At 36.6% G+C, this 17,409-nt stretch overlaps 1 protein-coding gene across 1 annotated transcript in view; it reads right to left on the bottom strand.

Moving 5' to 3' along the window:
- tmem266 (transmembrane protein 266) overlaps nucleotides 1-17,350 on the bottom strand; it is a 79,316-nt gene extending 61,966 nt beyond the window's left edge. The window contains exon 1 of the mRNA XM_063002282.1: nucleotides 17,286-17,350. Coding sequence (XP_062858352.1) covers nucleotides 17,286-17,299 — 14 coding nt within the window. The 5' untranslated portion in view covers nucleotides 17,300-17,350. The remainder of the gene's footprint in view (nucleotides 1-17,285) is intronic.
- Nucleotides 17,351-17,409: the final 59 nt, after the last annotated feature.

Below are 17,409 nucleotides of genomic sequence, written 5' to 3'. Positions count from 1 at the left end.
TCCCACCCTTCACATACCTTCATTGAACAGTTATTTGAGATGGTGAGAGATGTGCATGCTTCTGTTTTAAAAACTGTCAATAGCAAATCCCTCCCTTGTCCAAACCAAGCCATATTAACTATACAATCAACCAAATCATTCTAAAGCCTGCTCAGAAGGAATACAAGTTCAGAATTCATCTGAAAATGAATAATTTGAGACACAGCTGTGGTTAATTATAATTAAAATGCTAATTAATAAGAACAGCAAGACATATAGAGTAGGTGCTAAAGTACTGATATCATCTTGTGGTCAGACTACATGAGAATAAATTTAAGGTAATCCATTATGTTTGATATTTGTCCTAGCTGCCATGAAAGTGGAAGATTTTAGAAAAGGCACACGTGGACTCCCTCTAATTAAAAACAGCAGTGTTTCTGTGCATCATCAACAAGGGGCTTTATGGTTGCATACCATTACAAATGACAGAAACCATTCATTTAAAAAATGTAGGACAATAAAACTGGACAGATAAATTACACTCCAGGGATCAAAAAACCCACTTCAGAAACCAATAACCTAAATAATAAATCACAGCTCAGGCTGTGACTACATACTCTTCAGAAGTCAGGGATGAGCAGAGCACCTTAATTTACTGGTACGTGAAACATGGGGAATTAAAACCTAAGATAAATGCGACAGAAAAGAAGAGAAGAAACAGAAGAGTTAAGTCTCATTAACTTAATGTACTATTTCCTTTTACTGTTTTGACAAATATACTTTACCAAAAAGCCCATTGTACAGATTTAGCTTATTTAGTTTTGCATTGGAATGACAAGGCTAATGTTGCTAAGTAATATACATTTGACAAAAATAAAAAATAAATAAGATGTGACAAACAAAAGTCAACTAACATACTACATGTTGTTAATCAGTACTAAACGGCCTAATTAGCTGTAAGCATAAAAAATAGATCTAAGAGAGAACATGCAAATAAGAAATGATCCAACCTAGTCTGAAGTGCTTAAATAAATGTCAAAATATGATACAGTAGAACAAAATAGCTAATTCAAAAAGAGTGCATAGATACATGTCCAAAAGTATGTGGTCACCTGACCGTAAGCTTGTTGGATATATAATTTCAAACATGGGAATTAATATGGAGTAAGCCCCTCTTTTGTTTGGCTAAAAGCCTCCATTTTTTGGGGAAGCTTTGATTTTAGGCAAAAAGGGCATCCATATTAATGCCCATGTTTTACCCCGAGGTGGTTCTGACGGAAACCTACATTACATTTACATTTACAGCATTTAGCAGACGCTTTCATCCAAAGCGACTTACAGTACAGTTACAGTATACAGTCTGAGCAATTGAGGGTTAAGGGCCCATCAGCAGCAACATGGCAGTGGTGGGGCTTGAACCAGCATCCTTCTGATTACTAGTCCAGTACCTTAACCACTAGGCTACGGCCTGCCCCTGTTTAGTAAAGACTGCAAGTCGAGACTGCAGTGCCAACAGTGCTGCTCCTGCTAGATGGGACAGAAACCTGGTGTGTTTGCACCAAAAACAGACTTTATTACAGACTGGACTGAATAATGAAGAGCTCCAATTGTTTTGTTTTGTTTTTGCTAGTTATAACTTTCAGTTCAATTTAATTGTGTGTGTGTATGATTTGTGTTAATCCTATTTATTTAAAGTATCCTCCAGGCCACCAAAAGAGGATGAGTCTGGTTCCTCTCAAGGTTTCTTCCTGTAATTTATAGGGAGTTTTTCCTTGCCACTGTTGCACTAGGCTTGCTCAATAGGCTAGCGCTATACAAATAAATTTGACTTGACTTGACATGTTTTAAAACTTTTGACAGCATGCATGTCGAAACATTTTGTGCTCATTTAGTCAAAACAGCATTTGGACAAAAAAGCCTGGCTTGCAATTAGTGTTCCAGCTGTTTGTAGGCCACTGGAATTCCTTCACACTAAACACATTAAATCATGTCTTTATGATTTTGCCTTGCTTTGTGTACAGGGGCAGAGTCATGCTGGACGTGCAAAGGGCCTTTCGTAAACTGCTACCACAAAGTTGTAGCAATTAATTCATCTGAAACTATCATTGAATACACCTGTTAGCAATAGATGTGAGTAAAACACCAAGTCAAATACTTAATGACAGAACTCAGTATAGTTCAATATAGTGAAAGTGTTTAGTACTAATAAACTACAGTTACTCACATTTAGTTACTTAAGTACAAATAAACATGAATCCAATGTGATTAAAAAGACTGTTACATTACAGGGAGTAATTTGCTGACATGTTTAATAAAATGTGTAAATGAATTCTATGCATAAAGGTTGGGAAGAAGATACCGAGTAAAAATGTTCCAGGCTTTCTGCTGATTGATTGGATGGAGTAGTGCAGATTCGTCTCATGTCTGCAGTTTGTAATTGCTTTTTTAATCTCACCACAAACACCACTACTAATGTAATTGTTTTAATGTAATGCAGTTTAACAATGATAAATCACTGAATAGAATACCAACATCGACCACATTCCACCCAAAGAAAGAACAAAGACCTAACCCACCTGATTCTCCCTTTAAAGCTACCAACAATGTAATAACTATCATAATCATACCCAGCTGTGCTGTACTCTTAACGAAATCATCACAGTCTTTCAAAAAGTTCTGTCAAGGGCAGAGGAGAGAAGAGAAAGAAGGCAGGCAGGAGCCAGTGCTTGATGCTTGTCCAGGCTTCTCTAACTGGATGTGTATGTGCCTGTTGTGCTTGACCCACTATTAAATGTTAATGCAGTTGGGACCAAATTTAAGTCTGTGCTTTGTGACTAATTACCACTTGACACACTTTTTTAATGGCTGTGCTGACATTTTTAATGTGCTGACTTTTTAAAAATTTGATATTTGTTTTCCACATTAATGTGAAGGAATTTAAGCCAAAAAATCTCCATCAGCATTTCTGTCTTATCCACTCATACCAGCACAACACACACTAACACACCACCACCATGTCAGTGTCACTGCAGTGCTGAGAATGACCCACCACCCAAATAACACCTGCTCTGTGGTGGCCCTGGGAGAGTCCTGACTATTGAAGACCAGCATTAAAGGGGGCTAACAAAGCATGCAGAGAAACAGATGGACTACAGTCAGTAATTGTAGAACTACAAAGTGCTCCTATATGGTAAGTGGAGCTGATAAAATGGACAGTGAGTGTAGAAACAAGGAGGTAGTTTTAATGTTATGGCTGATCAGTGTATATATACATATTTGAAAATTATGATAAAGATTAAGTTTTAATTAAGCATGGCCATCACCAGGTTAATGATGATACAGTGGTAAATGAAATTTTTTTTATGTTAATCAACTCAAATGTTTTTAGCCACATATGTCTATGGAATTGTATAAATCAGGAATCAGTAAAATAAGTGAAGTATTTATTAGAAGGCATGTAATATTGCTTTTCAGTTAGTACCTTAATGCTCTACAAAGAGGTAAGGGCTGCAGGCGGAACACAACCCACTGTCTCATTTCATTCTCACTTTGTGAACTAATAAAAAAATTGAAACAGTCCATAAACACTGCTACCAAGCATTTTCACATTAAAGAAGTAATATAACAAAGTAATATAACTGTCTCCAAATCTCAGTACAAAGATGCTGCAGAGTAAGCAGTTTTCATTATTTCCAAAGAAACAGTCTTTGCCAGTGCTAAATGGAAAATAGCTCTTTATTGAAAGGTATAGTTCACATTTTGTGACAAATTAATTTTAAAGCCTAGCTATGCGTATAATTCAATACTACAGTAAATCTAAAAATAGTGCTAAATTATACTTTTTAAAACTTTAAGGCACTTTACATGAATGTTAAAAAGGGTATTGAGTGGTGAAGAACCAAATCAGTTATGCCTGAAGAAGTTAAAGGTAAAAAAGGAAGAGTATGGCCAGCAACAAGATGAATGAATACAAATAGTGGAACAATAAACAAGCCAATAGGAGGCCTGAAGACCCGAAACAGAAAACATGATGTTCTGGAGAAACACTATTCTTATATAATTACATGCCGGAATAGTAATACTACTACTACTACTACTACTACTAGTAATAATAATAATAACAATCAATTGGTGCAAAACAAAAAAGCTTGACCATTGTCCAGAGCTTACTGGTTAAGCCCTGGTGATGCTACAAGCCACCCATTGTTGGAAGGCAGGGATGTCTAGTTCCTGTAATCCCTATCAGTTATGCACTACTAGCTCAGGTGTACACCAGATGTATGCTGTAGCTCCATATCATACAACTCCCTAATAAAAATACAATTTCTTTATAAAACAGAGATACCACTATTTAAATGTTCTTGATATAAATACGTAATCAGTGCCTTTTTATTAGAACTTATTTATTTTGCTACAATCTGTTAAAATAAACAGTTTTACCAACAGCACCCTCACTAAAATAAAATACTGTATAAATAAACATATGGCCAAAAATATGTGAACAACCCTTGTAATTACTGAAATCAGGTGATTCAGAAACATCTATTGCTAATGTGTATAAAAAATAATAAAAATAATAATTAAAAAATACATTTGTGTCAAATGTTTGCGGAATAGTGTTTTCTTTTTTTTAAATGCATTTTCTCCCCATTTTCCTCCCGATTTAGCACAGTCAATTTGTCTTCCGCTGCTGAGGGCTACTCGATTGCATCCGAGGAAAGCACGTTGCTGTACTTGCCTCTTCTGACATGTGCACAGTCCCCCTCTTCTCGCCCCTGCATTCTGCACAGGCGTCTCTTCCACCAATCAGGATCCTTACACAGCGTATGAAGATCCCACCCACCCACACATAGTCCGGCCCCCACCCTGCAGATACAATTGCCAATTAGTATCTGTTGCAGGCACTGCCAATTATGCCCACCAGATGGCAACACCGAGTTTCGAACCGAGGAGTTCAGAAACTCGGTGCTGGTGTGCTAGCGAAATATCCTGCTGCACCACCTGGGCGCCCCAGTGTTTTCTGTACCAGCATGACTATGCTCTTATGAACACAGTGAGGTCCAAAAAGACATTCTTTGATAAACTGGATGTGGAAGAACTCCAGTGTCCTGCAAAGAGACCTGACCCCAACTAACCACTAAACCCCTTTGAAATAAATTGGAACATCAATGGTAAACTCTTTATTAATGCCTATAGTTTTGGAATGGGATGTCTAAAAAGCTCACAGTGTCCACATACTTTCGGCAATTTAGTGTTCCTGGTGACCTCATAAATATTAAATAAACGCAGGTAATTTGGGTAATCTAAATAGGCTTTAAATGTGAGTACCCATCTCTGCGTATCTATTGACTGATGTTTTTTGTTAAAAATTGGCAGCTCACCATCTGTGAATATAGCTCTAGACTTATATAGTTAGAAATTATAATTAATTACAAAGGGGCAACGTGCCATGTCTGGCAAAGAACCATGATAATCAGGCTACAAAAAGACAAGAATAAAAGCTTTACTGCAGCATATTGTAAAGAGGTATAGCATTTTTGTTGGAAGGGTGATGCTCTAGTTCACCTCCTCTGCTCCACCAACCTTCACTTGAAGGAAACAGCAGCCTCAGCACACCAGCTGCCCTCGTCCCTGCTGCTATATGCACATTCTGCATTCCTCCCCACTGATCATCATCAGTGCTCTAATTACAGCCGACACTCACCGACTATCAAAATCACCTTTCCCAATGATCATATGCTAATGTTTGGAACTCATGAAGGTGTCATGAAGTCTGACCACTGGCTTTATGCCATCCTATTGACACAGCTGGGAGGACAGTTTGGAGCCAACCTTGACTTTATAGCAGACAGGCGAAAAAGATGGATTAGATATCAGTGTATATTGGATATTCATTAAATAGTATCAGATTACAAATAAGAATGCATATTGATGCTACCATCTAAAATTGTAGTTTACCAGTCCAGAATTAATCATAGTTTGTATGAATATGATTAGCAAGGTGCATGACTTGTACAAGCATTTTGCATGTTGTGGTTGTCCGCCTGTTCTCTCTGTTGTCTTGAGGGTCAAACAAGACGCATTATGGTTAAAAGCAGAGAAAAAAACTCTAAATAATCTTTTTTTCAACATAAAATTGGATTTCTTTCCCTAGAGTGATGTATGATAGAATGCTTCTACAAGCAAAATGAAATTTAACAAAGCTGCTTTATTTTAGGCATTTAGTGAAGAAAGGTTTTATTTACCCTTGGAACAAGGGGAGTATACAAAACGTTAAGGCTCAATAACGATTACTTTGTCAGGCTGACCTGCCCAAATAAGGAACCTTCCTGACTCTGATAAGAGAACATCCCATATTAATTAATCAGCGAGAATCAGTAGAAATAAAAGAAAAACACTACTGCACACAGACTTTTATAGGTGTCAATTTAGACCCTTAAGTTTTACTTTTCATACTTATTTTTTACTCCTAAAATAAATCCTGGCAAAATAAGAACAAAATATTTTTACTAAAGGACAGGATGAGATTTTATATACAGCCTGAATAAATCAACTAGCACTAGTATTGAATCTCACTGACACATACAGACTTCTTTGTTAAGCAAAGACAAAAAATTCATCTGCTTCTTCAGTCTTCAAATATCTAAAGCAGACAAGAAGTTATACATTTTAAACAATGCATTTAAAAAATCATCAGAAAATGCAACTAAAAATGAACGTTTTTACTTTATTAAAGTATTAGATAAATGCCCACTCTAAAAGTGTAGACGTGTTAACATTCAAAAGTATTTATTTACTAAAACTTCTTATAACAGCGATGACAAGTAACTAACAAACCATGTCACTTTCAGAAACAGTGTTTGCATATGAATGTTGCCATATATTCTAGCAGCCTCAGCCTATTTTTAAAATATCATGACAGACTGTGTAATAATAGCAAAACTATAAAAAATATACTGCAGTGACTCTGACCTCACTCTAATGATTAAATCAGAACGTGCTTTTAATACAAACTGCTACAACAATGACGTGTTAATTTAAATAAAAATGTAATATTTGAAGTGACAGAAAGTAGTGACTAGCAGGTCACACAGTGTATTAAAAATAGACACTTCTCAGCAGAACCTAAATACTTTTAACAGAAAGTCTAATTATAAAAAATACAATTACATTTGTCTATGATTTTGCTTAACATAAAGTGAGGTTACTATGTGCACCACCAAACTGTTGCATCTGCTGGAAACAGTTGGCAAACAAAGCAGTTGTACAAGTTATACAAGGCATATTTACAATAATGAATATTTTACAATACAGTGTAGCATGAGGCACCCAAAGAAACCCCTAATGGGTACGAGATGGAACAAATACAAAGACATTAACCAAAAGTGGACAGGAACCAAGGACCTCAGGAACTATGTTGTTCTGCAGCACCGACTTTACAAGCTGCACCAACGTACTGCCCTTTTTATCATCTTTTTTTCCCCTTTTTTATTTGCAATTTTTAAAATTACGTCATATGAATCTGTCACCCTGTAACACAGAAATGCTGTTTTAGCAATGTTTGTAATCTCAGGAAGGCATCGAAGTCACTGGCATACTGGCTGCTTGCTGCCACACTCTCTTAGCTAGATGCCAACAGCATTATGAGAAATTATAACAAAAGAAACATTTAAACCCAAAGAATTTCCATTGACCACACACTTGAGCACTTTATAACATACACCTGCCAGGTATGTACATCTCTAAATTAGAAATTAGTTGGAACAGTATGGAAAATGCAAAAAAAAAAAAAAAAAAAAGCATTTACATTGACTTTTATTTCATTGCAGACAGCAGGAACTCAAGATAGTTCACATTTTGTCTGGTTATTTAGACCTGCAACACATTCTCATAAAAACTGGGATAAACAATGATATGATCTGAAGCAGGTATAGTAGAAGTAGAAGTAGTAGATAGAAGTAGTAGATAGAAGAGCAAAGGAGCTCCATTTTGTCAACAAATGCATGAGAACAATTTGAAAGGTTTAAAAACAATGTTCTTTATTGAAAGATTGCAAGGGATTTGCACATTCTCTCTCTACAGTGCATAATATCATTACACAATTAAAGGAATCTGGTGGAATTTCAGTGCATAAAGGGCAAGAACGCAAGTCTAGGCTGAGCATCCGTGATCTCTGATCCCTCAGACGACACTGCATCAAGAACCATCAATCAGCAATAGCTGATACAACCACATGGGCAAGGAATTACTTTAGTAAACCTTCGTCAAACACTACAATACTGTACAGAGTTACAATCACTATTACTACTTAAAACTTTAGTATGCAAAAAAAAGCCTTATGAAGCCTTAAGAAAGTGTGTTTTATTAGCATTTTTCATACTGTCCGTGGTCCAGTTCTGATGCTCATGTGCCCTCAGCGGTGGACAGGGGTCAGCATGGGCACCCTGACTGGTCTGCGGCTATGCTGCCCCATACGCAACAAACTGCGATGCACTGTGTATCAGAACCAGCATTAACTTCTTCAGCAATTTGAGCTACAGTAGCTCGTCTGTTGGGTCGGACCACATGGGCCAGCCTTCGCTCCCACGTGCATCAGTGAGCCTTGGCCGCCCATGACCCTGTCGCTGGTTTACCACTGTTCCCTCCTTGGACCACTTTTGATAGATACTGACCACTGCACACTGGGAACACCCCACAAGAGCTGCAGTTTTGGAGATGCTCTGACATTTTTCCTGCTTCTAACACATCAACTTTGAGGATAAAATGTTCACTTGCTGCCTAATATATCCCACCCACTAACAGGTGCCGTGATTAAGAGATAATCAGTGTTATTCACTTCACCTGTCAGTGGTCATAATGTTATGCCTGGTCGTGCATATATATATATATGTATATACACAGTATATACTGTATAATGTGTGTGTGTGTTGATGAATATGAAATTCAAAAAACTGTCTCATTTTTTTCTACAAAGTTGGCAAGCCAAGTTTAACAATGGACATTAATGATTCCATACAATCCACACAATGCACACCCTGATTGTCTGAAAGCATATGTTTAATTAGAGGCAAATAAGAACACCTTTAACACCCACCAACCTACACACACAATTTCTTAATTTAATTAGGGTAATTAGTCCAGTCTTTTGTCCTGCTTCTACCCTAACTTGCTGTTTAATTACCCATTGACCCCCCTAATTTTCCAGATTAGTTTCAATTCAAGATGCTGAGTGGATCAGTGGAATGCAAACCTCTACATCCAAAGGCAGGATAAAACCAGTCACAGAGTTACCTGCACCGAACCAGATAACTAAAAGTACCAAAGTACCGAACACGCCTAATGTGTCTTTACAGCCAGAAGCTACAGAGATGACTCAAGCAATCAGTGTTAATTTTGACAGCAAATTTTGATTTAGTTTTAGTCATAGTCTTTTGACTAAAATGTAATTTAGTTTTAGTCATAATTTAGTCATCTGAATTGTTTTAGTTTTAGTCTAGTTTTAGTCGACTAATTATCATAAGAATATAGTCGACTAAATCTACGTACAGTCGATTCAGTCGACTAAAATACATGTTTGTTTGTTTATTAGGATTTTAACGTCATGTTTTTACACATTGGTTACATTCATGACAGGAACGGTAGTTATTCATTACACAAGTTTATATCGAACACAGTCATGGACAAATTTAGTATCTTCAATTCACCTCACTTGCACGTCTTTGGACTGTGGGAGGAAACCGGAGCACCCGGAGGAAACTCACGCAGACACGGGGAGAACATGCAAACTCCACACAGAAAGGACCCGGACCGCCCCACCTGAGGTTCGAACCCAGGACCTTCTTGCTGTGAGGCAACAGCGCAACCCACTTAGCCACCATGCCGCCCTAAAATAAATATAAAGGGTGTAAAATGTAAATGCTTTTTCATCAGTTCCCTTAAATTATTTGTCATTATATACACTTACACAAAATGAAACATTTTTAACCAGTTATGGAATATTATTAATGTTTGAATGTGCAATACACACAAAAACAGATTTAACTTATTTCAAACATCTTTATTTAACTGACCTTGCTTATTGAGCATAACAATAACAAAATATTAATGACCAGTAAGCCTGCTCTGCCTGAAAAATATATGCATTGTTCATAACAAATTGCATATTACATTCTTTATAAAACTGGGTACCATAAAAGCAGCTGTGACATTATGTTGCCATTATACTGCCAGCAGTGCCAGATGTTTCAGATGTGTTGTGTTTTTACCCTAGATCGCCCCACATGGTTTACACATCGTCTTGTTTTTCACGACATCAAATGAGAAATGTGTCCATATATCGACTCTCCTCTTTCTCCCTGTTGACATTGTGGAGTTAACCTAGTTCCATGAGTAAAGAAAGTTCACAGGCTAGTCTGGTCTTCCCGGGTTTAGATTAAACTTGTGCGAGTGTGCTCTTAACGCGGTACTGCAAAAGATTAGTACTGATTGGATGGCTAATCGGCTTGTCCCGCCCCTCCACATACGCTAAATGTAGTTTTTTTGTAGTTTTTATTTAGTCATCGTCTCGTTTTCGTCATGAAAAAAAGGTTCGTTGACGAAAACTATGACGAAAATCATTCGTCAACGAAATTAACACTGCAAGCAATAAGCCATCAGGATGAGCAAGCAAGTAGCATATTCCCTCTTTTGGTGTCAGGCAACTTGAGAGTGCAGACTCTGTCATACAAAGTATGGTATGGTAAAGTCTCTCAGACACAGTAAATGGAAAGAAAAACATGTACGAGTGTTGTATAATGATTTCTAAAGGTGGGAAAGTGAGTGGGAGAGTCACAGGCAGAATACACAAGAAGGCCTGGAACTACTACCCAGCAAATTTTGGCAATGCCAAACATAACAATATTTCAATTGTTTCAGCAGAGCTGTTGCAAATATGTATTAATGTTAGAGAGGCAATAAATATGTTATGTTTTAACCAAATGTGATTTCTGTTTAAGACCTGTCCTACATCAATCTGTCTGTTCATCAAAGGAATTATGTAATGTAATGCAATATAGCTTGTTGTGTGGGTGGGTAAAGCTTTGGCTTCCCCAGCTGAAAAGGCAAAAAGTCAACTGCAGGAAGCCAGTGATCTGGATCTATGCCAAAAAAATACCTTAATAGAAGGGTACTATTTAGAATGTTCTTGGGTACATGTTAGTTGACAAAGTGTTCTTCAGCATGTGGACCTTAAACAATAACATGTGGACATGTAGACAGTTACATACGTTTACCAATCTAATAAGTTAGAATACAATAATAATGTGGTGGACAGTGGTAACCTAGTGGGTTAAGCTTTTACTTACCATTGGAAAATTGTGGGTTTGAATTCTGGCTTTGCCATGCAGCCACTGTTGGGCCCTTGAGAAAGGCTCTTGGCTACTTGGTCATGTCCCTAATCTTACAATGTCAAAAACTTTCATGCCCCAATTTAAAAAATAACCAAATTTATTAGAAGAAAATTTACATAACTGCAACTCATCGATTCAATAAGACTTTATTAGGATTTTAACGTCGTGTTTTACACACTTTTATGACAGGCTACATTCATAACAGTACAGTTAGTTACTGGTTACACAAGATTCATCAGTTTAAGTTTAATGTCAATCACAACCATGGACAATTTTGTATCTCCAATTCACCTCACTTGCATGTTTTTTATTTACTGTGGGAGGAAACCGGACGCATACATGGGGAGAACATGCAAACTCCAAACGGAAAGGACCCAGACCGCTCCATTTGGGAAACAAACCCAGGACCTTCTTGCTGTGACAGACCATGCCGTCCATTTGGAATAAAGGCTTTGTTTGTGGTATGCATGGCTTGGTCAATGACTGCGAGTAATCACAGTTGCATTAGGTAGCAAGTCGCATAAATGTAATGTTAATAATGCCAAATGAGTTTGCACCATGTACCTAAAAGTAGGTTTTGTGGATGATGGATGTTGTGCAGCATTCCCATACGAAAGAAGCTTAAATGATAAAATGATCTTTTGATTCCCGTTTGTTGAGACAACGAAAAAGAAGTTAATTCATTAAGCATAATTTTAAGTATACTGTAGTACAGAAGGAAACACATGGCTGATCTAACAGGGCGCTGAGATGTTGGAGATGTACTGGTTGAAGATTAGGTTCTCGTTAAGTATAATGCTTTAAACTACTGGGAGCCTATAAAATAACTGACATTACCTCATGTCATGTTGTAAAGGTAATACTTACTAAATGAGGGTGCAATGTAAATGGTCTAAAACTGCATACTGCATTGTGTTTGTACATAAAATATACATATTTTATTAATAAAATATAATTAAATTACATTTTCTTATAAACAGGACAATTATTTATGAGTATATACATTATGTGTGTGGCATGTGTGTACAAAAAGGATGTCAGCACAGTAAAACAGTCAGTAAAAGAAAATGATATAACGCATATCTATGCCTATGGCCTTAACCACATAATCTTTAACAGGAAAAGAGAGTCAATGCACTGCAGTCTTATTTAATTTAAAAATGTATATAGGCTCCCTATCAAGTTTCATTTAATAATTTCCATTTTCCATTAAAGCCCTGCTAATGAAATCTAAAGACCTAAATGGTTTAGAATTGCCGTATCTTAATGACTCCCTGAATATAGCCCTGAGTATAGCCCATCTCAAACACTTCATTCATCCGATGCAGATCTACTTTTAAACCATAGAATCACAGCAGGTGGAAGATGTTTTTTAGAGTTTTTTAGAAATGCAAGTTTGTTATATTACAAAAAAACAGATTAAAAACACATATTACCCTGGTCTATTCCGTGTTTGGTTCAATTGTTTAGTTATTTTTTATGATCTGTATGATTAGTTTGTGCTCGGGTGACGTAGCAGTAAAATACATCAGCCCAATAAGCCTGAGATCCAGGGTTCGAATCTCAGCAGTGCTATCAGTCAGTCGGGCATCTACACAGACATGATTGGCTATGTCTGAGAGGTGGTCCCAAGCACGGATAAAAATAAGGAAGGTTGCCTCAGGAAGGGCATCCATCGTAAAAACTGTCAAATTAGGTATGCAGACCACAGTAATTCGCTGTGGCAAGCCCTTAAATAGTGGAGCAGCTTATTAATTAACTCTAAAATTAATTATTTTAAAACTGTGCTTTATGACTTCCTACACTTTCTATAATTCCTAATGACTTAGTAATTTATAAAAACTAATCCAAAAGCACTTTTTATAGTCAACTGTGAAATGCTTACTGATATTGATTTTCCTTTTAATCCAAACATAATTCATACATTAACGACGCAACCCTAAAAAGGGTGGCTACAATTTAATACCTTTTATTTACAACTGTGCAGCTTTATTTTACAGCTAGCAGCTTTTGTCTTTTGATGACGGTGAACCTGAATGAAACTCCATCCATCCCAGAAAGAGAAACAGACAGAAAGAAGAGACACAGAACCATGAGTAAGGAAAGAATAGTATACCATTCTTACTCAGCCCAAGAGATACCACCGCAGTACAAAAATAACTGGCCTCACATAATACTGCATGAGGATTTCTCATCTGTTTTTATGCAGCCTTTTCACCAGGGGAAAAGTTCAACGGTAAAAATCTTATCAATTCACAGTTCTGTCCAATAGGGACGGCATTATAACAGGTCCCTTCTTTTTAAATAGACACTGCTGTCAGCCACAATCTAGATTTGTCCCTCAAAATTAGGGGTGGATAATAAAGCAAAAATAAATTGCATGAAAAACTGAGACATTTTCATGATACACACTACACCATCCTCTATAGAATCTGTTTAATCTTTTACTAATAAGCTTCAAATTAGCCAATTGAGTTTCTTTTAGGCAAAGAATGTGAATATCAAATTAAATCAAAGTACAACTGGCAGTGAAATGCTTTAGTGGCTGCTCGGTCACATGTAGACAAGTAGACAAAAATATATATTTATACAAAAAAATAAAAAATACAAAAATTAAAAAACTTACAATTAAAAAAAGAAACTTAAATTCATTCATTCCTTCATTCATTTTCTTTTCCGCTTATCCAGTTAGGATCGCAAGTGGGGGGGGGGGGATGCCTATCCCAGCTTTTCAATGGGCACAAGGCACACAGTAACACCCTGGATGGGACGCCAGTCCATCGCAGGGCAGACACATATACACACCCATTTACTTAAAGGGCAATTCAGAGTCTCCAGTTAACCTGACTGTATGTTTCTGGACTGTGGGAGGAAACCGGAGCTCCCGGAGGAAACCCACACAGACACAGGGAGAACTCCACACAAAAAGGACCCAGACCGCCCCACCTGGGGATCAAACCCAGGACCTTCTTGCTGTGAGGCGACAGTGCTACCCACTAAGCCACCGTGCCGCCAGAAACTTAAATATAATTTAAAAAAAGAAGTAATTTAAAGTAAACCAAGTGTGCAAAAGTGACAACAGTTGTACAAGAACTGAACATAATACTGAATCTATATTGTGCAACATAATGCAATAAGAGTTGTGAATAGGCCCAATCTTTACTGTCTTGCCTTGCATATACATTTGGAAAATATAAAGAACAGTAGGATTAAAACAAAAAATAAAAAAAGGTTGCAGGTTTCAGGGAAAAAGCATTTTAGCACGTTTGTATTAGTTTCAGTGCTAAGAATACTGAAATACTTCCAATGCATATAATCAATTCAGTTTTGCCCACATAATGTAATTTGACTTAGTATTTATAAATGTAATCAAAAGGTTTATTGTTAGGCATTAACAAAAGAGACAAAAGTATTACAAAAGGGTCTATGAAGGTAAAAGTATCAGACATTGATACATTAACATTTGTACCTTGTTGTAAAGTTGTTGGTGGCGCTTTTCGAAGCATTGTGCAACATTTTGACATGATGTAATGCCTTTGTACTGTTTTCTGAGATACATCCCTATATTATTACGCTCTCTATACTATAATGTGGGTATGACGTTTTAAACATGACAAGCTAAATAATTACCAACAGTCCCATTTTTATTTTTATCTAACCAGAGTGCAGTTCTAACTTAACCTACAATGGTTTATTCTACCTTTTATTATTTATTAAGAAAATGTAAGTGCTGTTATACTGTATTTAAATTATGCTGCTACATGTATTGCATTGGCAAGCTATTTTTATAAGAATTGTAACTTTTTTTTTACAATTGAAATTCTGTTAAAAACAGAAAAAGTTGTTTCTTTTAGTGATCTTAATTTACTCAAGATCATCATTGTAATGCTACAATTCTAAACTATGTTGTTTCTAGGTAAAGTCCAAATAAAACCTCTAAAAGCTGTAAACTTTCACTTTATCATCATTGATTAAGTGTAGATTTATGCCCTTATATTAATTCAAAATCAAATTCACAGCACAAAGTGTGCAAAAGGTCTAGGTAGGAAGCAGGAATACACTCCAAACAGATCAACAATCCATCACACAATTAATTCACTCACACCTCATGGCAACTTAGAGAAGTGAAATCATCAGTATGCATGTTTTGGGAGGTTGTAGAAAGTACTAGTATCTGAAGAAAATATACATTTGCACCAAATCAAAAAGTGACCAGCAGTAAGGTTCCAACCCAGCTGCCCAGGCTACTGGTGCTCTATGACACCAACATCACAACTTCTCTGCCCTGCCACCTCCAGTTGCATAAAATCAAATAAGCAACTATGCTATATCCATGGATAACCCTTGAACAAATATAGGCCACACATGCTAAGAGTAAGAACCACTAAATGATGAGGCATGAACAGCATTGGTACTATTGTATATTTATTCCCTAAAAAAGCATTAGCATCAGTAGCCAGTCCATGTTAATAGTTTTTGTTAACTAATAGCTAATATGCAAAAGCTGAAGCAGTGTGTGGCTAAATTTTTACAACGATGTTATTTTAGATTAGATATTAACTCATCTTCACATGTGACCTTCCTTTTCCTGAGGAAAAAGGTCCTAATGACACAATGAAAATAAAGCTCTCTGATTCAACTGGCCGCAATAGCATCAGACAGAACAGCTAAAAATGACTATGAAATGAGGACAGCCAATTTTGTTTACCTTGCAGCAGAAAAATGTCTGTACATTACTTATATTCACCAATTAGTGATATTTCCAAAGCCACAGCAGACAGCTGATAATGATGGAAGATTTGTTTTGTATTCATGGGTAATTTAAGGCATTTTACTTTTTTAAATACTTTTTTAAATACTGTTTTTAAGACAATGCAGCTTTTCAAGACCATGTCTTCTTGTCATGTGGCTCACAGAATACCTACATCTGAGTACAACTGGTCCAAAGCATTAAATCATTTGTCCTCAGTTTACATTCACTGCTTAGTCAAACTACTACAGCTTAAGAAACTTACTTTAATCAGCTTTAAGAATTTGGGTTTTATGGCACAGTGGCTTTAAACAACTCCAAGATTACTTACATGTAAGTGGTGCAAAGCCCACTGACCACTGTAGGACTGCAGCATGCTTCACCATTTGGAAGTATAATGTATTAAGCTTAATTTGGTTAATGTCAGGAGAAAGCTTCCCAGAATCTTCTAAGTATGTTTTGATGATTTGTGTTGAGCCCCTTTGCTTTTATTAAAGATTGTGTAATGCTAAAGCATATGGTAAAAATATAGAGACTTTTCCAAAGTGCCTTTTTTGTTTCTGAACTGACTAATACTCTTGTCAATAAACAGAGGTAAATCCCTGTAATAATGTTCCAAAAGCTAGACAATAAGCCTTGATACAAGCTGTTATAAAATTACAGCTTTGGAATAAGAAATACCACAATCGCATACCATTGATTTTAGGGTATGCACATACTTTTGGCTATGTAGTGTAAATTGAAAAGGTAACATAATAATTTGGCAAGGCAGAACACATTAGTAGTCACCGCAGCCACCACCCTAGAGAGTAGTCTCCAATTCACACTTCAATAAAGGAAAAAAGGAAAGGGAACATTCTAAAGGACTGACCACACAGAAGCACTGTCCTTTCAGATCAAGCAAACCGATTTCAGACTAAAAGTGCTGAGTGCTACAAAACATACTTAACAAAAGCGAGGGAAAATCGACCTTTTATTTATACAGCCAAGCAGCTTCTATCCAGAGAAAAAAATTTAACATAAAAAGCTTGGAACACCCTCCCCCATAACCACACGTGCATGCTTTGCTATGTGCGCAATGCAGACAATGGCAATTCTTTATATCAACTTGGTTGCTTACTCAACACATTTACTTATCAGATAGATTGTGCATAATGTAGCCTACTTACTGTGGGTTGCTCATGACTGATGTAGACAGGGACTTGCTTCCTCAAAAAAAAAATCCCTTCAAAAATCAAGATCCAGTTTGTTCTAGATGGAGATGGTCTCACTCATACCAAACCTATAGTAAAA

This window comes from Trichomycterus rosablanca, chromosome 1 (genome assembly GCF_030014385.1).
Source record: "Trichomycterus rosablanca isolate fTriRos1 chromosome 1, fTriRos1.hap1, whole genome shotgun sequence".
In the NCBI taxonomy this organism is placed as follows: Eukaryota; Metazoa; Chordata; class Actinopteri; order Siluriformes; family Trichomycteridae; genus Trichomycterus; species Trichomycterus rosablanca.
The sequence above is the reverse complement of the archived record's forward strand: the minus strand, read 5'-3'. Positions and strand labels throughout refer to the sequence as shown.